Source organism: Strongylocentrotus purpuratus, unplaced genomic scaffold, assembly GCF_000002235.5.
Source record: "Strongylocentrotus purpuratus isolate Spur 01 unplaced genomic scaffold, Spur_5.0 spur5_scaffold_20, whole genome shotgun sequence".
Classification (NCBI taxonomy): Eukaryota; Metazoa; Echinodermata; class Echinoidea; order Camarodonta; family Strongylocentrotidae; genus Strongylocentrotus; species Strongylocentrotus purpuratus.
Window position 1 is genome coordinate 45048061 of NW_022145606.1, and position 22493 is coordinate 45070553.

Sequence of the window (22493 nt, forward strand, 5' to 3'; positions counted from 1 at the left end):
ACAAAAGGAGGTTTGGCGAAACAAACCTCCTTTGTGAATTTGGGCCATCCAGTCTTTGAATGTTCACATATAATTTGCTGAGAGCAAGAAGGTCATTAACCCTGTGTCAATGAGTCTATACCCTTTTGGCTCTCAGCATGAGCATACAACATACAAATGTACATGGTGTATATTAAACAGGTGGCAAACATACATGAACATGTACAGTATATGCCTACCGGTACATTGAATGTTCACAGTGGATCGTGTATTTGGATGGAATGTGTTAAAATTCAACCTAGACACAATGAACAAATGCCAACCGTTCTTAATCTTAATCATATTCACTGCTTTACATCCTTGGGCAAATACGCTATGAATTCCAATGATACAGTTAACTTTGCATAACTTGCATAAGTTGCACAAGTCAAATACCATACCAGTGAGTCAAATCATTTTTTTTTAAATCCTAACTATCCAAAATATGTCTTAATTACTCTTTCCAAGTCGATTTTTTTTGTGGTGGTTAGTATAGATTCGACGTATGCAGAGTTAATTGTTTGAGATGTTGGTTTATATGATATTGTTTTTGCTTTGGTTGTCTCAATAACAATTTTTGTCAACTTGGTAGAATGCTATTTTTCTTGGAAGCCTAGAACCATGAACCATGATGTTCTTCATAGAGGATGACATTTAACCATGTTGATTGCGAGCTGATTTGATGAGATAACCACCTGTCAGTGACCTTGCAGGGAGGTCTAATTCCCCTGGCCAGACTACTACAGAGGGGCTTTAAATAGAGGTGGCCACGAAGACGGATTTATTTGAAGCTGGCTACTTTAATAGACGGATGTCCCTGTTGGTTGCAGAGTTGGTAATGGCTTATTGGCAGTTTGGATAGGGTCCAATCCATCTTGATAGAGGGTTGATGATAGGATAGTACATCAATCAATCAATCACAAACTGAATCTTTAATCCACCTGATACTGCAACCTCTTGTTGACTGAATATTGGTAGATGGAAAAGCCGGCAAAGAGAAGGTAAATCCCCGCAGCGATGAAGCAATTATTTGAGACACTTGTGTAGGCCGCATCCAAGTCATCCTGGTCGAAGTCCTCCTTGAGGTTGACGTCTTCAATGAAAGCCAAGGCATTTATCCTGAAGAAGACCCCCATAAGAAGCTGTAGAGGGATTAATAAAAACAATTACAATAATACAGATACCAGTAATAATGACAACATCAATAACAACAATCATAATCATCATCATCATCATCGTCGATATCATCATTCAATGATGACGACGACATTGTTAAACTCTCCCGGAGTCCCATATTGCTATAAGAAGCTGTAAAGGGATTAATAAAAACAATTTGAAGTTCATGTACTGGTATGTATGTGTGATGATGATTGATACTAATAATACAGTTAGCAGTAATAATAACACATCAATAACAACTGGAAAAAAAGAAAAAAAAAAACCAAATCTCTGACTTTGACTGTTTTTGTCGTTGACTTTTCAATTTTTAACTCATCATTCATCAGCAATTGTAGAAGAGTCAAAACATGGATAATTAATTGTAATAAATCAGTATCAACTACAGCTTATAACAAATCCACTAATATCCAAGTTACAATGGACAAATGGCCATGCCATTTGCATTGCATTGGCATTGATGAAACACTGACTGACCATTTCTGTGCATCTCTCATCACGTATTGTCAATGCAATAGTACAGTAGGCAATTCATTCACAGCACATCACACAGACAGTCACATTCTGTTTCGACTTACCAGCATTACTACACCCCATATACTCAGCAAAGAGCAACATGTCGAGCATTTTGGTCCACAGATCTTCACCATTTTGGCTAAAATACTACTCCCTTGTGAACGAAAATGTCAAAGTATGATAAAATCAACGAGAAATAGTGAATTTAGCCGCATAAGTAAGGACGTTTGCGCTGGCCCTTTGCTGTCATGTGATCCGATAGTGAACGTGATTATCGGAGTGATATCGATAAAGTTATTTATTGATTTGGCAAAAATTTCCTTTAAAAAAAACTAAAATTAACTCTAATAAGCTTGTAGGTGTAGCAAGATTACGAAATAGAAATGTATTATTATCTTCTGAATGACAAAATATCGAAAACATTCAAATGACGTCCCTTTTGGGGTTTTCATTTCAGTTTAAAGGATCACAAAATATTAGTCATGTGACTGGATCAAAGGTTATTTCAACTTTTCTTCACATTATAAACATGGTCGATCGACTTGGTGAGTACCGCTTTACTTCCGATAGTTTGTTTCGCTATTTCTAACCTCCCTTTCTATTTCCGGGCCCTAACTTGACATTTAAGAGAAAATATAAGCATTACAGATAACGGATACTTATTGTAAATGTTCATATTTGTTGAGAAAGGGGTGATTGGGGCGGTCAAAGACAGAGTGGAATCAACAGCGAACGTGTTTTTCTTGCGCGTGCTACCCGTTTTTCTAGGAAATCTACGCCGCCCATTTCGGCGTGTGATGGTGTGATTAACCCGATGGTTGAAAAGAGGCGTGTATCGGCCATTGGAGGATTGTGTGCATGCAATGTGCATTGCCACTAGCTGTGTGTGAATGAGAGAATTTAAAACAAAGTATTTTGTTCTCTTTATTCTTTACGCAAGAGACTAAACCTTGTTGTTGATGTAGTCTACATCTACTTAACTGATAATGATACTAGAATCTAGAGAGATTCATTAGAAAGTCTCTGTGTGATTATCAGGTGCACGTCATGACGTGGACTGGCATGTTTGTGAGTAAGAGAAAATGAATGAAAGAGTCTGACTTGCCACTTGGTGGACTCTGGTCGGGTAGAGGCCATTAAAAATATTTTAATATTGTTATCAATGTCAATAATAAATTGTGATTTTCGTTTGTCTAGCCTCTTCATGTCTTTATTTACTTCCTGTGACAAAGCAGTGTCCATGTCTTGGCAACCTTGATTTTATGATTGAATTTACATTGTAGATTTAGATTTTTCCCAATCATTTTATTATTTTTAAAGGCCCACTGCACTACTTGTAGCTACTTGCGCCCTCTATATAACAAACAATGCCTAATCGGTGACCATTGATCCCCCATGATCCTCCTTTTCTTATGTTAACTGAGAGCTGAGTTGATGAGATAACCACCTGTCCAGTGACCTTGTAGGGCGGTCTAATCCCTCCTGTAAACTATGGCAGATAAGCTTTAAAGCCTGAAGTAAAAGTATCGATAGTGTATCCCTTTTGCAGCCATCATCAAATTCTGTAGAACTTTGCAGGAATTAAAGATAAACTCCAGTACTGGTAAAAAAAAAAAAAAAAAAATCTCACAGAATCAAACGAAACTTACACTGAATGTTCAAGATTACAAATAAATGACATGTGCCAAACAATTTTGGAAGAAAATGTATACTGGCTGAGTAATGAGCATAGAAAGACAAGGAAACCAAGGTAGTACTAGCCCCGACACCATGTGTGTTGTCCCATATATAGCTTTCTATGTGAGTGTTTGTTTCTTTACCAAGACTCGGTCAAATTTATTATGATTTTGATGACTCCAGAACCTTGCAGTGCACACCAATACTTACATGCTACATGATCAACTGTTTCTGATCCTTTCACACCTTTTCTTTCACAATGCAATCGCATTACCAGTACTAAAGTTTATCTTTAAGAATAAACCACGTACCGGTACATGTCCTAGATCTGTGAAAGGTAAGTATTAATAGTAGTCAGTAGTAAGTTGTAGTAGATCTACTACAACTTAACAAATACATGTAGTGTCCTAGTATTCAAATTTTGCAAGGAAACCCGTTTACTTTCTAGACTTTACTGTCAGACACTGTTGAGTGACTGAATGACTTCTTTTTTTGTTTGGCTAATTCCTAGCACTCTTAAGTACACAGAGGCAGCCCAGCAGACATGTTGTACGATTGATAACTCCTGGCTAACTGACCAGGTTTTAATGTAGCAAAGCATTACAGCATTCTATGTAGCATTCCACATACATTCCATGCAAAGTAGAAGAAACCAATAAATATTCATTTAGTCCCATACAAGTATAAATCAGCATCACAAAGTATTCTTGAATATTCAAACATAAACAAAGGGTATATATTGAATGATGAAAGGTCCCTTCCAGTTGGGCTCCAGTTTGCGTCTAGCATTGACGGGATTGTGTAACCAAACTAGATCTCCTGGCGCATACTTGATGGTCCTAGTTGACGCATCATAGTCCCTTTTCTGCCTGAGTTGAGCTTGTTCCGCCTTCTGTCTGGTATGTTGGAAAGCCTGTCTTAGCCGGGAACACACATCAGTGACATACTCTTGAGGAGAATCATATGACTGAGTCATGATAGGACAAGTGACACTAGCTGGGGTCCTTGCTTCACGACCATGCATGATGAAATAGGGTGTCATGCCAGTGCTTGTATGGACACTAGTGTTGTAGGCTAGCTGCAATTGATGTATGTGCTTGTCCCAGTCACCTCCTTGGTCTGCTATGTACTTAGCAAGTTGTTCTTTGATAACTCTGTTCGCTCTTTCAACGATGCCAGCTCCCTGTGGGTGGTAAGGGGATGATCGAGATTTGCGAATGCCGAGCCTCTTGCAGAGATCCTGGACTAGTCTGGATTCAAATTGTCTTCCTTGGTCTGTATGTAGTGACTCAGGAACTCCATGCTCCTTGATGTATTCTTCGAATAAGTGTCCAGCCACAGTCTGGGCGGTCTGGTCTCGCATGGGGTAAATATTGGTGTATTTACTAAAGTGATCAACAACAACCAAAATATAGTGGTACCCGCTTCTTGAAGTAGGCAGCTCGGCTATATCAGCGAAAACCATTTGAAGAGGGTGATCGGTCTTTATGCTCTGGAGTGGAGCTTGGTGCGTAGGACTTGGAGATCTAATCGACTCACAGGCAGGACAAGTTCTGCAGTAGTCGGTTATATCCTTGTGCATGAATGGCCAAAAGCACATAGATTCAGCCCTGTGTAGCGTGCGTTGAACTCCGAAGTGTCCAGAGGATGGATTACCATGTATCTCTTGCAGGACTTGAGGGATAAGAGATTCTGGCACAACTACCTGAAGAGAGGACGAACCTGAGTTGTCTTGTCGTCGTCGGTATAAGAGATCATTCTCAAGTACAAAACGAGGGAGTTGCCATAGGAGACGTCGTAGACGAGGTGATTGTCGCCGGACTTCTCTCACTGTTGGATGACGGACTTCCTTGATGTACTTGATTATTCTCTGAATGTCTTTATCGTGTTGCTGATGATACTGTAAATCAGCATGATGGCTAGCCAGGATAAAGTTCTTGGGAGCTTTATCAGCCAAAGAGTTGGATGACTGTGGAACGGTTGATTCTTGGACTGGTTGAGTGGTAGAGGAGCGTGTGTTCACCATACTAACAGGGTGTGTAACATCTTCCGGCATGCGCGACATTGCATCAGCGTTTTGATGTGCAGTGCCCTTCTTGTGAGTTATGGTGAAAGAATATGCATTCAACTCTACAATCCATCTTGCTCTCCTTCCTGTCGCATCGTCTTGGATAGGTACACTGTTGTAGCCCAACAGAGGGCGATGGTCAGTGAGAATGTTAAATTCTTGGCCTCTAAGATAATGTCTGAAATGGCGGATAGACGAGATAACTGCCCACAGTTCCCTATCGTAGGTAGACCATCTACGCTGGGACTCTGTAAGCTTCCGACTGTAGAAAGCAACCACTCGGTCATTACCATCTTGCAACTGAGAGAGTACGGCTCCAATAGCATCTTGTGAAGCATCAGTGGCTAAGCTAAACTTGTTGTTGAAGTCCGGGTATGCAAGGATTGGTGGGCTTGTGAGAGACGACTTCAGTTGGTCGAAAGCTTCCTCACAATCATCAGTCCAGATGAACTTCTTGCCTTTATGAGTCAAGTCAGTGAGTGGAGATGCCACTTGAGCAAAACTTGGCATAAACCGACGATAGTAGGAGGCAAGTCCTAGAAATGCTCTCACTTGGGTTGGAGTCTTAGGTTGAGGCCAGGATGAGACTTTCTTGGTGTTGACAGGATCGGGGCGAACTCCAGTAGTACTGATCACATGTCCCAGATAGGTTACTTCCTTTCGAAAGAATTGACATTTCGAAGGTTTCAGCTTGAGATTGGCTTCTCGGAATCGTTGTAAGACTTCCCGGAGATTGTGTAGGTGATCTTGAAATGTCTTGCCGAGAATAATGCAATCATCTAAGTAGATAAGACATGTTGACCAATGGAGACCATGGAGGACGGCTTCCATTACTCGCTGGAACGTCATTGGCGCGTTGACTAAACCAAATGGCATGACCTTAAACTGATAGAGGCCAGTTCCAGTGGTAAATGCGGTCTTCTCCTTGTCTTTCGGATCCAAGGGGATCTGCCAATAGCCTGAAGATAGGTCAATTACACTGAAGTAGGACGAGGAGGACAAAGCATCGATAGAATCGTCCTGTCGTGGAATCGGATGCGAATCCCGTACCGTAACAGCATTCAAAGCTCTGTAGTCAACACAAAACCTGTAAGTCTTGTCCTTCTTTCGCACCATAACGATGGGGCTTGCCCATGGACTAAAACTTTCCTCGATGATGTCTCGACGAAGTAGCTCATCAACCTGGTTCTGGATCTCGACTCTCATAGTTGGTGAAGTCCTGTATGCCCTTTTACGGGTTGGTGTCTCTGTTGATGTAGTGATGTCATGGTAGGCGAGGTTAGTCTGTCCAATATCCTCGGATGTGCTGCTGAAAACATCAGAGTATGAATTGAGTAGACTTTCAGCAGACTCATACTCGGTCTTGGACAGACTAGAAGTAGGAAGCATCGAAGAAGCTTGAAAAGACGAACTTTTCTGTGTGCCAGCTACAATACTGTCGATGATTTCATATTCTTCCTCACCGTCTCCAGTAGTAGAATAGAACTGCCCAAGGGTGGTGTCTGCAGATAATTGCACTGTCTCCGATGAAGGGTTGATCAGCCTGAGTAAGATGATACCATCTTGCGGTCGAGATAGAGACCTTGCACCTGCTACATGGAGATGTTCATGGATGGAGGGCTCAAAGATTCCATCGTAGTCTTGTGGAATCACATCAGGCTGAGGGGGAATAAGGCGGCCTTGGACATGTACCTCACTCATCCCAGGAAGAGTTGCCTTTCCTATCAGCGAAACATTGCACTTGAGTGGTACTTGATATTGACGACGGTCGACCAGTGGAATACTCATACCAGGCATAGTGAATGTCGTAGTAGATAGAGTGGCATCATGTTTGAACATGAAATCCCAACCAAGGACGAAAGGATGAGTTATGTTCCTTGCAACATTGAACATATGTCTGGTTGTTTTGTTACCAAGATGGATGGTGGGAGAGGTTGTGCCAATGATGTCAATGCCTTCTCTGGTTATCGTTGAAGCCAGAGTTGTCGACTTCTGTAATATACTTCGCTGGCCTTCTGGGATGGAGTAGTAGAAATCTGCACTCATCAGTGATATAAATGAACCACTGTCAATAAAAGCCAAAATATATGAGTTGTCAACGATTGCTGGAATATATGGTGGCGGAGGTGAAGGAGAAGAATGATCATTAACAGCCGAAGTAGATGGAGGTTGAGATTTGTTGTCAGTTTGAGTCTGTTTGGTCAAGAGTGGTGAAGTTGATGAGTGACTCTCCTCACCAACTACCAGTAGTTTCCCTGGTCATCGAAACGAACCTTCCTGTGCTGTTCACCGTTCAACTGATGATAAGGGGTATCCCTTGTACCAGATGCGTGGCGGTCGTCAGAACGTGAAGACTGCCAGTTAGCGTGGTTCGAGTATCTTGACTGTCGTGGGCTAGCAGATCTACCATCATCGTATGCATTACGCCTGGGTGGGGTTGACCCGCGAAGTGTACGATGATGTGTAGGGCTCTGAGTGCGTTGGTGACGTAGGGGGCTGGGCGACCTGAAGCGTCGTTGATGTGGTTGGTATGGGCTAGGCGATCGAGATGGTTGGCGCCAATGATCATCTGAATAACGGCGACTCGACCGAGACGGGTGGTCATAAGGACTTGGTGATCTCGACGGTTGGAGACGACGATCAGAGAATTGAGGTCTAGGTGTAGAGTTGCGTTTCTCCAACTTGAGTTCTAGCTCATCTAAACGCTGTAAAACCTTCTCAAGCGTCGCCGAGGTGGCATCCCTCTTCGGAGAAGTTGACGCAATGGTAAAGTCTGTTGCCACTGATGGTTGCCCCAACCGATTCGCTCTTTCAACTCGCACCGCAACATCCAGTGCCTCGCTAAACGACGTCGCACCCATCTCATGTATTCTTATCTGCAGGGGTTTGTCAATACCGGCGAGAAATCTGCGAAATTTCTCTCCATCCTTTCCTGCAGCGTCATAATTAGGGAAGGCTTCTTCCACTAGTGTCGTAATTGCTGCCGCAAAAACTTCCAAAACCTCATTCTGTTGCCGCTTCCGAGCATCGATACATGACTTGAACGTGGTCAAATAATTAGTATTCCCAAAAACAGCAGAAAGTTTCTTTCTAACCACACTGTACTCTTGTTGATCTGTGCTCGGAATACTCTCCCAAACTGTGAAAGCCGCACCCGCTAGTCTGGATGGAAGGATGAGATGCAGTTTTCTTTCTGTCTGGGGAAGAACTTCAACCGCTACTTCCAGCCTTCGTACCCACTGCCCAAAATTCCTACCGTCTGGTTTGAGGCACCAGTCATTTCGATGGCGTGGGTTCGAATCCCACCGCTGCCACCAATGTAGGGTTGCGGTTCTGACTAATTCCTAGCACTCTTAAGTACACAGAGGCAGTAATAACATACATAAATGAGCTGTAAAGGGTACATGAGCATTAATTTGTCTACATCAATAACCCACTTCTTGTAATGGCCAAAATTAAACTGATTGGATCTTTGCACAGCACAAAACGTACGACCATCCGGTCCAAGGGTCTGAAAATCAGGCTATTTATTAAATGGATTGCAATCACTTAAGTCGATTTGACAACGAACAGTTGTTATTTTCCCACTAAAAGACATTTTCATGCCCTCTTTTTGAGGGAAGTTCTAAACTTATAGTACCGTAAATCTCCGTGTATGAGGCGCACTTTTTTGCCGCCGAAAAAAATTGGAAGTCGGGGGTGCACCTTATTCCCAGGTACAAATTTTTTTTTTTTTTTTTTTTTGGTTTCGATTTATGGCGCTATGCCTGGCAATGTCTCCCAGCTCAGTAATCAGTGTGTTGACTCACCACTCGGAAACTACAACAACACTTAAATTTGTCTGTCATCTTGGTTTGAAAGTAATCTTTCTAATAGATCTCAATATGTAATTTATAATAATAATTCCTCATTTTTTAATTTTTTTTTTTAATCTCCCCAAAATAGGGGTGCGCCTTATACACAGAGATTGACGGTATTATCTTTCAAATGCCAGTGGATTTTTTTTTTTTTTCCGTTTTAAATTTTTGGCCTGCAAATGGGACATTCTGTAGTACCTTTAAGCCCAAGACCAGTTGATGGCATTTATGTAGTCAAGAGTGCCTGAAGTGGACCGTTGGAAAGTAATGATGTACAATATCTAGTGTGGAGTTGGTTTGCCACTGTAACAATGGGTGCTTCCTCGTCCAGAGATGGAGAGATAGAGAGAGAGAGGGAGAGAGAGAGAGAGAGGGAGGGCAGGGGAGAGAAAGGGGAAGGGGGACAAAACTGGTGGGGGGGGGGGGGGAGATGATGAATGAAAAAGATGATAAGTAATTATAGACCAGTTCACGGTTAGCACATGTCCTATATGACCCCGAATATCCACAGATCTTCAAAACATGAAGAGGTCCCACTTTGTATATTTTGAAATAATGACTCTTACAGTGATGGAGGTGCTATAGTTTGTTTCCCCTTTTCAAAGAATACTTCCACCTGTGTTTCATTTAGTGCACTGCTTGTGTATAAACTAATAGTGATTAAATAACTTTAATGAGCATGTATCCAGTAGTATTTTGTCTCAGTGTATTTCACAATTTGGTCTGCAATGACCTTTATCTGCTCATGCTCAGACTGCAATTATGAACTGGCTTATTTATGCTACGGTCACAAAGATTTGTACGAACGATAATTTCGTACGAATCTCCCTGTTTTTCCATTGTCTGAAAATCGTACGGCGTTCGTAGCAGTTCGTAATGGCATTTGTGACCGAGGCATAAGGCATTTCTAGTACAAATGGGAGTGTTAAGATCAGTCACAAGATAGATACCGTATATAACGGTGTATAAACCGCACTTTTTTGCCGCCGAAAAAATTTCAAAGTCGGGGGTGCGGTTTATACACGGTACACAAAAAAAAAAAAAAAAAAAATTTTTTTTTTTTTTTTTTTTTTTTTTTTTTTAAAGTTTCAATTTATGCCCCTCCACCTGGCGCTATGCCTGGCAATGTCTCCCAGCTCGGTAATCGGTGTGTTGACTCACCACTCGGAAACTAGAACAACACTCAAATTTGTCTGTCATCTTGGTTTGAAAGTAATCTTTCTGATAGATCTCAATATGTAGACCTAGTTTATAATAATAATTCCTCCAATTTTTCTTCTATTACATGGTGTACCACAAGGTTCTATCCTAGGTCCCTACTGTTTTTTAATTTACAGTGGCGTAATGATCTTACACACAAAAAAAAAATCTCGGCAAAAAAAAAAAAAAAAAAAAAAAAGTTTTTTTTTTTTTTTTTTTTTTTTTTTAAGGGCGAAAAAGAGGGGTGCGGTTAATACACGAGGGCGGTTTATACAACGTTATTTACGGTAATTACCTTTTACATGTACAAATTCCAAATGACTTTCATATTTACACAATGTATCACCATTTTATCCACTTTTGACCAATGAATTGCATCTTTTTTCAAGATTTGCAGTGACACACTATAATGACTATATTATACAGCCTACTGATTCATTGATTATTATTTTTTCTACTTATTGTCTTGTTTTAATTATTTTGCATCAATTGGGTAACATGTTTTTTTGTATTGTTTTTGTATACAGTGAACAGTGAAGCTAATCGGAAGAGGATAGAGCAGGTGGAACTATGCTTTGGAGGCTCGGGCCAGGTAAAAACATTTTCCATCTTTTTTATCATTTTAGGGTGGTAGAGATAGGAGTGAAAGAACTGGGAGTGGTACTAATAGAGAAGGCTAGGAGCCGAGGGTTGTACTGTAGAACAGCATGATGGCCTAAGTCAAACGATATGGCACTTAGAGAGAGAGAGAGAGAGAGAGAGAGAGAGAGATTCTCGAAAGCGGACTAACTTTAGTCCATGGTTTAATCCACCGACTAAGTATGGAATGCCAAGTGTCCGTATGAATATGTTTTTGAATAATTCAATCTGTCACTAGATTAAAATTAAATGTAATAACATAATTGATAAACAACAATATAACTATGATATGATTATGTTACCATGGTAATTTAGGGACAATACAATTATTCAAAAATATATTCATACATGGACACTTGGGATTTCATACTTAGTGGGTGGATTAAACTATGGACTAAAGTTAGTCCGCTTTCGAGAATACCACCCATAGTTGTTTATGGGAGCACTGTGATGAAAGTATGGCATTTATCTGCCTTTTGCTCTCTCAACCCTGGTTTACAAGGGTAGTACAGTGAAACCTGTCTATAAAGACCGCCTAAGGGAGACAAGAAAAGTGGTCTTTATAGGAAGGTGGTCTTTATGTACAGGTTCCTTTAGTGAAAATACAGTGAAACCTGTTTATAAAGACCATCCAAGGGAGACAAGAAAAGTTGTCTTTATAAGCAGGTGTTATTTATGTACAGGTTCCTGTAGTACATGTTTCAATGAGAAACAAGTTTTAAGGGAAACAAAAAATGTGGTCTTTGTAGACAGGTGGTCACTAAAGCAGGTTCGACTGTACTGTACATGTAGAGGTGTCGTAGTCGAATGGATATGTCACCGGACTGTGGAAAAAGGTTGATTAGCAAAAGCATTGCATTACACAGTTTAATGTTCCAGCTAAAGCATTTAACGTTTACTTTTCTCATACAAAATGTGTTCACTTGGGTCTCAAGTCCAACATGTTATTTGCCCGTTTGATGTACACAAACAATATATCCATGTTACGTGCAGCTTCCTTTTTGATTTTGCAGGAAAGCATTTAACATATTATAAAAATGTCATTTAGCAAATTATATGAACACATTAAAAAAAAAGGTGCTTTCCACCCCCCCCCCCCTGATTTTCATGGCTTTTAACAATCTTTTAAATGTTTGTATAGCAATTTACATGTCAGCGCGCATGTACATGACAATAATGACATACAGCCACACAGCTGCACACATTTGACATAGCTATTGGACTTTGTACGAACACTTTAATGCTTCTGGGGATGGAAGGCACATAATGTTTCTCAGTAATGGATATTTTATTGTTGTTGCCTTCTGGATATTTTTTAGTACCTCTAGGAGACTTCACTATGACATGGTAAACAGTGGAGTTTTTGTTATGATAACATTTGTAATAACCTTTAAGCAAGGATATCATTTGTAGTATAAGCACAATGCTCTCTGTATTTTCACTGTCTTATAATACACAGATAAGTCATGTGCAGTAAACATTTTGCATAGGGCTATTTTTGTGCGCAGCTTCTCATGACTTCTCTACTTGCTATTCATTTACATGTATATTTATTCTAACAAATTAAAAACATTCCAGCAGTTTTCGCCATCACCTTGTCTGAGTGATAAGCGTTTCAGTGAATCATTGAGCAAACAAGATCTGAAAAAAGAGTATGTTCATCTGGGTCCAAATGATAAATATCCATGACAACAGCTGTGTGTAAAAGCATTGGGAACTATGTGTGTCAATTTCCTTGTTTAAACCTTTATTGGATTGCAGTTTGGCAAGTTCTTATACAATACAGGGTGGGTCAAAAATAAAACAGCTAGCATACATAACGGTGGGTAACATTCACCGGTACGAGTGGAAGGCAAGCCTTTTCACATGAAAAATGATACTAATTACTAACATTGACAAATTTGTTAGAGGGGCTTCTGTTTTAGCGAGCATTCAGTGACACAATGCAGCAGTTCAAATTTTTCCAGTATAAATAAAACACAATTTGTATATTTTCATGTCTGTGTTTAATAAATTTATTAAAAACACTGAAAAAGGAAAAGGAAAATGTGTGTGGAATGCTACGTGTACAAGTTTTCCATCTGCCATTTATTACAGTTTTTTATTGAATTTATTTAATCGCTCTAAAACTGACATCAGCCTAAAAATACTGCTTTTCAGCAAGTCTGTATTAAACATGAAACAGATCATATAGACACCAAATTGCATAGGCACCAAATTGTATATAAATACACAGGAAAAAACAACTTTAAGAAAACAAAGTGAAGAGAGAAAGCTAATACACAAAAAGGAATACAAATATAAGTATAAAAAGTGTCATATGAATATTAAAAAAAAAGGATCATCAAGTTCAATTAAAAAGCTTGTTTGAAGCTCAGGCATCATACCACTTCTAAAAGTAAAGGTGGACACAAGAAAATAGTATTTTCTTCAAGGAGCACTGCTACATAAGTCTGCTAGTGGATGTCTTCGATGTTGTTTCAAAATAATGGGTCTAGAAACAAAAGCACTCAACCAATTAAGGCAAATTAGGATTCACTTTTCTTCTAAACAGATTCCCCATCTATTAGTACTAGTGAAATTTGCCCCGTATTATCAGAAATATGCTAGTCTGTGTTGTCTTTATCAGACTCATTTTGGAGTTCATTTGAGATGTTTACATGAAAGTCCGTTGACAGTCATAGATATCCGGAACATTCGTGTTTGTGATTAAAGGGGAAGTCCACCCTGAAATTAAGTTAGTTTTAATAGGAGTAGAAAAATGAGAGAAACGAGTCGGTGAAAGTTTGAGCAAATTCTGATTAAAAATAAGGAAGTTAGGATTTTTGAAGTTGTGATCAATCAAACACAAATTGGCAACTCTATGACGTATCGTGCGAGCTCAACTTCCATTTGCTCAGTACTAAAAAAATCTAAAATTTTCATTTTCCCTCAAGAAAAATTTCAACCATACATGCACCCTAAATATAATAATTGCAAATATGTTTCTATACTCCCCCTGCAAGGAACAAATATATATTCTGTCATCAATAACGAAGAAAACATGATGTTATGGAATATTATGCACAAAGCAAATGAAGGAGAGCTCGTATAATAAGTCACAGAGTTGCCAATTTGTATTTGATTGATCACAACTTCAATAATTCATAACTTTCTTATTTTCATTCAGAATTTGCTCAAACTTTCACTCACCTGATTTTCTTATTATTCTGCCTCTATCGAAACAAACTTATTTTGGGGGTGGACTTTCCCTTTAAAGTGGAACAATATGAGACTATATTCAATAGGTTCATGCCAAAATAATTTTGCTACCATTAATTCATTAGAAGTAGACTTGGAAACACATTCTGGTACATCGTGTGTGGTAATCAAATTGCTTTATACATGTAGTATACTAGGCTCTTTGCCTAAAGAGTGCATGTATTCAATTTGCTCCTTTTCAAGTATTCGACATACAGTTAACACGTTACTAAATTATTTATAACCCTTTTAGATTTGATGTTTTTTTGTGTTATTCGTAACTCAAGAATGAATGATGGACTTGTTGAATTACAATGTAGGGCCCTTGTCGAATACTTTTAATGTAAGCTTCGATATCCCACTCTCGAGAAACATCAGTCAGGACAAATCTATTTTTCACATGCTTAAAGTGTTTACAAAACTTGGTAAAGCCAAAGGAATGAATAATTTATTTGTTAACTGACTGAAATGCCATTATGTTCTACACCCAGTCCGTCTACTATCCACATCTATGGTCTAATAATAATTTTGTCTACTTATCATTTGGTCTAATGACCATTTAGGGTAATAGCCATTTGGTCTATCGTTCATTTAGTCTAATTACCATAACCAGTTTAGTCTAATTTCCAGTTTGTCTAATGCCATACACTACTATCCATAAGGTCTAATAAAATTTCATATGATGATTATTATCATTTATGATTAAACTATTACTAGACCATGTGGATAGTAGACGGGCTGGGTGTAGACCATATGGGAATAGATCAATGGGTGGTAGACGAACTGGTTGTGGACCAAACTGCTATAAGGCATTAACGATTAAACATGCACACTTCCCCTTTAAAGGCATCGTTTAAAAATGTCAAACCTGAGATGTATGGCCCTACGTGTTATCAGTGTCTGTGATATGGTGCAATATTGAAGCCCTAAAAAAAAAAAAATTGCTTCAAAATGATCTAGAAGTGCCTCTAAAAAAGTAAAAATCTTTGAGTGACCGGTTTTACCATACTTGTTTTCCCCAATAGACTATAGTGTTAGGAAAACGCAAAATTTGGTTTTGATTTCCAATCACAAATATCTTGATAATCATACAGACGATCGGCTTGTTAAAGTCATCGGGTTTCTGACTGACCTAAAGGTTTATAATTATAATTGCAGCATGAGCTAAATCCAGGATTTTGTTTTTGAATATGAGACAAAGTTACTGGATCCCTTTAATCACTACCCCTCCTGATACTGGAACAGGTGAATCATATTTTTATTTCCTTTCCGTGCTGACCTTCAGAGATTCTCTTCAAAACACACTGTCATCCTGAAGGTTAACCACCGCATTAGTCACCCATCCAACTTGGTAGGATACTACGGCTGTGTTCATACTGAAGGTTAACCACCGCATTAGTCACCCATCCATCTCTGTAGGATACTACGGCTACGGCTGTGTTCATACTGAAGGTTAACCACTGCATTAGTCACCCATCCATCTCTGTAGGATACTATGGCTGTGTTCATACTGAAGGTTAACCACTGTATTAGTCACCCATTCAACTCTGTAGGATACTATGGCTGTGTTCACATCAGAGAGCTGGGCAAGATTAAGAAGTTAAACTTATAATAATAATGAAAATAACTTTCGATTTATTTAGCGCATAACGATTAACACTTAATTCTCTAAGCGCTTTATTAAAAAAGTGCACTTTACAATCTACATCAACATCACGGACAGCATTGCCAGCGAGTTTAGGTACTCTAGGACGGCAGCCATGTAAACGGGCCCACCGCATACTATATGTCCCGATTTTGGAAGAATTTGCAATAGCATTTGATGAGAACATTCATATGTGTAACATGTTAAGCTTTAGTCATCTACATGTATCTCTGTAACTACTACAGCTATGTTCATATTGGATAGATCATCAAGATTAAGAATTCAAACTTCTTGTTTTTGTGGGCAGCATTGCCAGCGAGTTCCAAGATTTCTGCAATCTGGTACTCTAGGACGGCACTTTAGAACTTTCAAACGTGTAAAATCTTCAGCTTTAGTCATCTATCTCTGTAGTATACCACGACTGTAGCCTGTGTTCATAAAGACAAGTCATCAATATTAAGAATTCAAACTTCTGTAGCCCACCGCACACTATACGATCCAACTATGATCAGATTTTTGGAAGAATTTGCAATGATTGGTATTAGATGTGAGCATTCAAACATGTAAAATTTTCATGACCGAGGATCTGAATAGTCATGTATGATTTAGATATTCTAAATTCCAAGAGATTTCATGCTTCCTTGGACGAGGAAAAGATAAACAGGCTCAGAATCGTACCGACGTCAGAGCATTCATGCTTTTGTCTACGATTTAAAGCCGATTCTGCCTTTTTTCTGACTTGAAGAGTTCAATGCACTAACATTCTGGTTGTTTGTATGCTTGTCATTATTTAGAAGCTAAATCAGGTAGATGTCTAGATGCTTGTTTAGATTTCCTATCTAATACAATTGCCATTATATGGTCACACAGGCATATGTTGTGTTCACGCGAACATCTTATACCGGTACATTATCAAGTTTACAGTACATGTATTAACTTTAAAAGGTGATGCATTCATATTTGGAACATCTTGGAACTTTTATCCTTCACATTAATTTGTGCACATGTATGTACATGTATGTATGCTGTGTTCATACTGAACATCTTATATATGTAATATACAGCTTTCAGAAATCAAGCCTTTAGAAGATGCAGTACTAGGTAATAATTAAGTCCACCTTTTTTAGAGTACTTCCTTCTCCTCATTCCTGCTCAGTCTCTTGCATTACCTGACAAGTACTGTACATGTATGCATGTCTTTTTAACCCTTCAGATACTGTTTTCACACTGGCAATATTTTGCTTAACCCTGTACTATAGGTGGGGTTAAGGGGGGGGGGGGGTCTTAGCCCTACCTATAGTACGGGGTTAAGCCTATTCCATTTTCTGTTCAGACTGGCTTTTACCAAAGTGGGCTAAAGTTGGCTAACCCTACCTATAGAACGGGGTTAACTAACCCTGCAAAATAGCAGGGCTAACCCCGCAATTGTGGTGCTGACTCCTGCTAACCCTGCAATTGCGGTGCCAAGCAAATGAATGAAAATAGTACGGTACTACGCAATGGAGCGTATCGCAGCTGGCCAGATGCGAAGCATGTCCAATCATAACATACACGATATCCGGGGTTAACGAATTGCAGTGGGGACAGCGTGAATTTTCTTATTCCGGAATACACTGTAGGTGCGAGTACGGGACTAAAAACAGCGTGTGTGAAAAGCCCCCCAAAAAAGTCCGGGGTTAAGGATAGTACGGGGCGAAGCAAAGTACAGGGTTAAGCAAAACCAGTGTGAAAAGAGTATTGGACAGGGTTTATATTTAGGGCTAAATATATCACACATTTTCCCTTCAAATTGGCAACAATTATATTTTTCTTTTCTTGCTGCATTCTAAAAAAAAAAATGTACCAGTAATGTCTCTAAAGACAATGTTGAGAAGTTGAGAAAATGGCAAATTTTGATCAATACATGTAGATAATAGGATTTTGAATCTCTCAAAGTGTTGTCAATTTTAATAAGGATTTAATAGTTTATTTTTCTCTTTAGAATTCATGGCATCGAACGCAATATAGTCGTGAAACAAACACAGAAGCTGTGTGCAAACAAGTTTGTACCCTTTGAATATACTCAAGCATCTGACATATTTTTAATTGCTCTGATTCAAAAGTTATTAAGCCAAACCACACGATGTAAAATGACAGTTGCGAACTAGTTTCCCTCTCGTACAATGCCACTCAAGTACTATCAAATTACTGCGAGAGCAATTATATAAGGAATATTAATACAGATGAGGCTGCCCTGGGTAAACGAGACATGTTAGTAATACTATTGTTAGAAGCTTCACAGTTCATCTAGGCAATAAAGCTTCTTTTGTATTTCAAGCATGAAGAAAGACAATCTTCCTTTGTCAAAATATATTAGTTTGAGTTTGAGTTTGAGTTTGAAGTTTATTATCCAAACAAAAAAGTACATCAATATATAACAATCAAATGTGAATGGTTAACATTGAAAGGATAAATGGGACCAGAAAATAACATTTAGTGGTGAAGTGTGAAGTTATCAAAAATCTATTCTTAGAATTTCTCAATTTTTTCTTCATTTTCCGAAAGAGCATCAAAAATAATTTCCAAATGTCAAAAACCAATTGAATATATTAAGTATTGGCTGAGATACAGTGTATGATCATCTGAAGCAATATATTTCCTACAGGAACTCAGTGTTATATGCTCTGGCTCCTAATGGTTAGGAGCCAGAGCATATAACACTGAGTTCCCATAGCATAGGCAATCTTTTTTATTCAGATGGTCATATCTCAGCCAATACTTAACATATTCAATAGGTTTTCGTCATTTAGACATTGTTTTCTTATACTCTTTCGGAAAATGAAGAAAAAAATTGAAAAATTCTAAAAATATATTTTTGATGACGTCACACTTCACCACTCTATGAAGACCTTAATATTTTGTTTCTCTTGGTTTCGCATTGAAACATGTACTAAAGGAACCTGTACAGAAAGATTACCTGCCTATAAAGACCACTTTTCTCCCCTGAGCAGTCTTTTGTACATGTTTCACTGTATCATAGTTTATGCAATTGAAGCCATTTGTGACACTAAGGGATTAATACAGCAATTCAGCAATGGCTCATTAACATATTTTTGTCAAATGTCATTTTTACATTTTCTGTCCTCATTCCATTTCCTTTGTTACCTCTAGCATTTCCAGGGAGAGAGAGAGAGAGAGAGAGAGCGAGAGAGAGAGAGGGAGAATATTGTAAGGAAACCGTGTCCTTGCCAAAGAAAAAGAAAAAGAGAGAAAGAAGGAAATGATTGAAGCAATACTTACAATGTACCTCTAGATTTACAGTTCATTGTGAATGCAAGTACCTCATGTACATGCTTTTCTAATATTGTAGTAATGGCTGAGCATAGACATTTTAATTTGGAATTTGATATTTTCCAGAAGACTTCCTTATAAAGCAGTGAAGGTAGTTTTTTAGAAATCAATTTCCTCATCCTTGTTCATCTTTAAAGCCCCACTGCACAACTTATAGCTACTTGCATCCTCTATTGCAAGCAATGCCTAATCAGTGCATGTTGGTCCCCCATGATCCTCTTTTTCAGTGACCTTGCATGGAGGTCTAATCCCCCTGGCCAAACTAGTGCATGTTTATTTATTCCCTGAGCTCTGGGCTATTTATTAGACACAGAAATGTGAAATGTATTTCAATTATAAAATGTCATTACAACAACAAAGTCGCTGAGGTTTCACTGTATACCGTGCTATATCTGATGCTAGGAGTCCACTGGGCCAGCGCCAGTTCGCGCCAAAGATTATGTGATCGGCTCGCTGTGGCGCCGAATTAATGTCCGCTCGGCATAAACTGGGTGCCATATGGCGTGCGCCAAATGCCACCCGGCTTGCTCCAAAATGTTGCGCCAGTTTGCGCCAGTTCGCGCCATTACACGGCCATTTGATTCCAAAATTCACCCTGTTGGCGCCGTTCGCGCCAATAGACGGCTACTTTGCGCCACTTGTTGATTAGTTTGTGCCAAAGGTCGCCAAATTGGTTTGAACTTGCCGCCGATTGGCGCTACTTGCCGACTATATAAATACCGGCCATTGGCTACCTGGTTCAGAGCCTCCTCAGCTGCTGTATGAACAACATCTCTCCTAAATATTTACAATTTTGATATGTCTGAGGCTTTTGATAATGTTAGAGTGATGATAATAATAATAATAATAATAATAATAATAATAATAGCCTAATAGTCCACTCCAAATTTTATTAAACCGAAATGGAAATTCTTTTTGCCCAATTGATCGTGAGCCCGGCAGCCACTGAGCAGCGCCAGATCGACGTTGCTCTATCCCTTTTTGTTGAACGCCAAACAAGGTAGCAACAACTCCATCTTTTAACGTCTTTTGGTATGACGCGGCCGGGGTTCGAACCCACGACCTCCCGGTTGTGAGGCTGACGCTCTACTGACTGAGCCAACACTCCGGTTTGATGCTGCTCCATCAGAAGATGAGAGATGCTGAGGTGGCCACTGCACATTTGGCGCACTTTGGCAGGCTATCCGCCTCTGTTGGAATTATTTGGCGCGAAAATCTCATTGGCGCAACTTGGCGTGCGCCATTACATTCCAGTGGATTCCAATAGGCGGATTGTTTGCACCAAAGGGCGATATGTTTCGCACCATTTGGTGCCACTTGGCGGACACTTGGCGCTGATTGCTCGATGCAAGTGGCGCGACGAAAATTTCAAACATTTTGAAATTTTCTTGCCGCCACATTCAAATTTGGTGCCGTTACGGGCCACCACGAGCCAGTTGGGAGGCAGTTTGAGCCACTACACGCCACTAGGCACCTTATTGGCGACACTAGGCGCCACAGTAAATTACATTGGCGCAAACTGGCACCAACTTGCGCTGGCCTAGTGGACTCCTAGCATGAACGAAGCTTAACAACTTTTTTATCCTCCATCTTGTCTCTGCAGCCCCTAGCTGTTCCAGGGCGGGTGTTGGTCGGCGAGGGAGTCCTCACAAAGAACTGCCGGAAGCGATGCAAACCTCGTCAATTCTTCCTCTTCAACGATGCCTTGGTCTACGGCAATATTGTACTCAGTAAAAAGAAGGTATTAAGACTACAATACTGCCACACTTTCATAATGATAATAAACCATTCTTACATGTATATAGCACATATCACAAAAATTAATTGAAGTTCCTATGAGCTCAGAAAAAAGAAAAGGAGATAATAGTAGACATGAGGGAAAAGAAGAGAAAAATTAACTGCTTTGTCATAACAGTATACTATTTTAACAAACAAAATAATGTGTCTTTAAGAGACTCTTGAAATTTTCTACTGTATCCACCTATAGACAGTTTTGTCCTTTACTCTCTCTCTCCGCTGTCTCTTTCTATTTCTCTCTCTCTTCCTTCTCTCTCTCTGTCTCTTTTCCTTTATCTATCTATCTCCTTTTCTCTCCTCACACACGTTTTTTCTTCTCTCTTTATGTCTCCTTTCTTAAACCTCTTTACTTCCCCTTTTGTTTCTCTTGTTTCTCCTCGCTCTGAAAAAACAACAACCGAATGTTGTACTTTACAATCAGCAGGAATACCTAAATGAGTCGTATTTGTATCCAGTTTGAGAGTAGTAATCATTCAAACTAGACAAAATTCTGTGCCTGTATCAACAAAAAACATGTATTTTACTGTAGAGGAAGAAATAAAGTTATTTGGATGGAAATGCAGTACCCCGTTTATATTATCTAATGTGTACAAATGAAATTTTCCTTTTGAAATTTATGTACCGGTACATGTATGTTGATAGTGTGTATGATATTTGTTTTCTCTCTTTTTATCTTTGTTTCATATTTTTCTCTTCAGTATAACAAGCAGCATGTATTGCCATTAGAAGACGTGAGGTTAAAATCCGTCGACGACGAAGGCAGTAAGTGACTTTTTTTCAATTTTACGTAAACATTCCTCATTTATTTTGGGGCATTGCAGGGTTTGCGCTGTGAAAATCTCAAAACTTGTATGAGGGCCAAAATGTTAAAAAATCGTAGTTGAAAACTTTCCTGAAAATATAGTGGCATAATATTCATTATTAAAAGTACAGTCATTTTTCTTTTGAAGTTTGAATTTTGCAAGTGGCAGTGTTCTATTCTCCCCATTTGTTGTGTAAAAATTACATCTTTCATTTTCATTCATAGAGAAAAGCACAGTGTATCTTGTTTTGAAATTTTGCTCATACTTTCATGAACTCAACTTGCTGCTTCAGATAAATTGTTGAGGGCTTGCATACTGATACTGGCTTTAAAGCTGACTTACAGGAATTACAGTAAATTATTGTTACAATTTATTGATAGTTATTGTTGTTTTTGTTGTTTAGGCATGAGATATTTATTATTGCTGTCGTTCCGATGCAGGATCCTGCAATGCGCGCTCCAGAACGATCGGCGCAATGATCAGTGACAGGAGTACAAATATTATACAACACTGCGCCAGAACGCGAC

General features: G+C 39.2%; 2 protein-coding genes across 2 annotated transcripts in view; one reads left to right on the top strand and one right to left on the bottom strand.

Moving 5' to 3' along the window:
- Positions 1-443: 443 nt before the first annotated feature.
- On the bottom strand, positions 444-1992 carry LOC586856 (ribonuclease kappa). The gene is made up of 2 exons (XM_786619.5): positions 1773-1992; positions 444-1160 (listed from the first exon to the last, which is right to left on the bottom strand). Exons 1-2 carry the CDS (start codon positions 1842-1844, stop codon positions 951-953), a joined length of 282 nt encoding a protein of 93 aa, XP_791712.1. The 5' UTR covers positions 1845-1992; the 3' UTR covers positions 444-950.
- Positions 1993-2137: 145 nt separating this feature from the next.
- LOC578020 (pleckstrin homology domain-containing family F member 2) overlaps positions 2138-22493 on the top strand; it is a 33337-nt gene continuing 12981 nt past the window's right edge. Inside the window, 4 exon segments of the mRNA XM_030993456.1 lie at positions 2138-2255; positions 11040-11104; positions 20970-21107; positions 21862-21925. Of these exon segments, the coding sequence (XP_030849316.1) occupies positions 2138-2255; positions 11040-11104; positions 20970-21107; positions 21862-21925 (385 nt within the window).

Bases quoted from the DNA above. Each gene is read 5' to 3' on its own strand.
- LOC586856 (XM_786619.5), bottom strand. From the start codon at position 1,844: ATGGTGAAGATCTGTGGACCAAAATGCTCGACATGTTGCTCTTTGCTG. The intron at 1,161-1,772 runs GTAAGTCGAAAC...ATCCCTCTACAG, and splicing joins TATGGGGTGTAGTAATGCTG to CTTCTTATGGGGGTCTTCTT.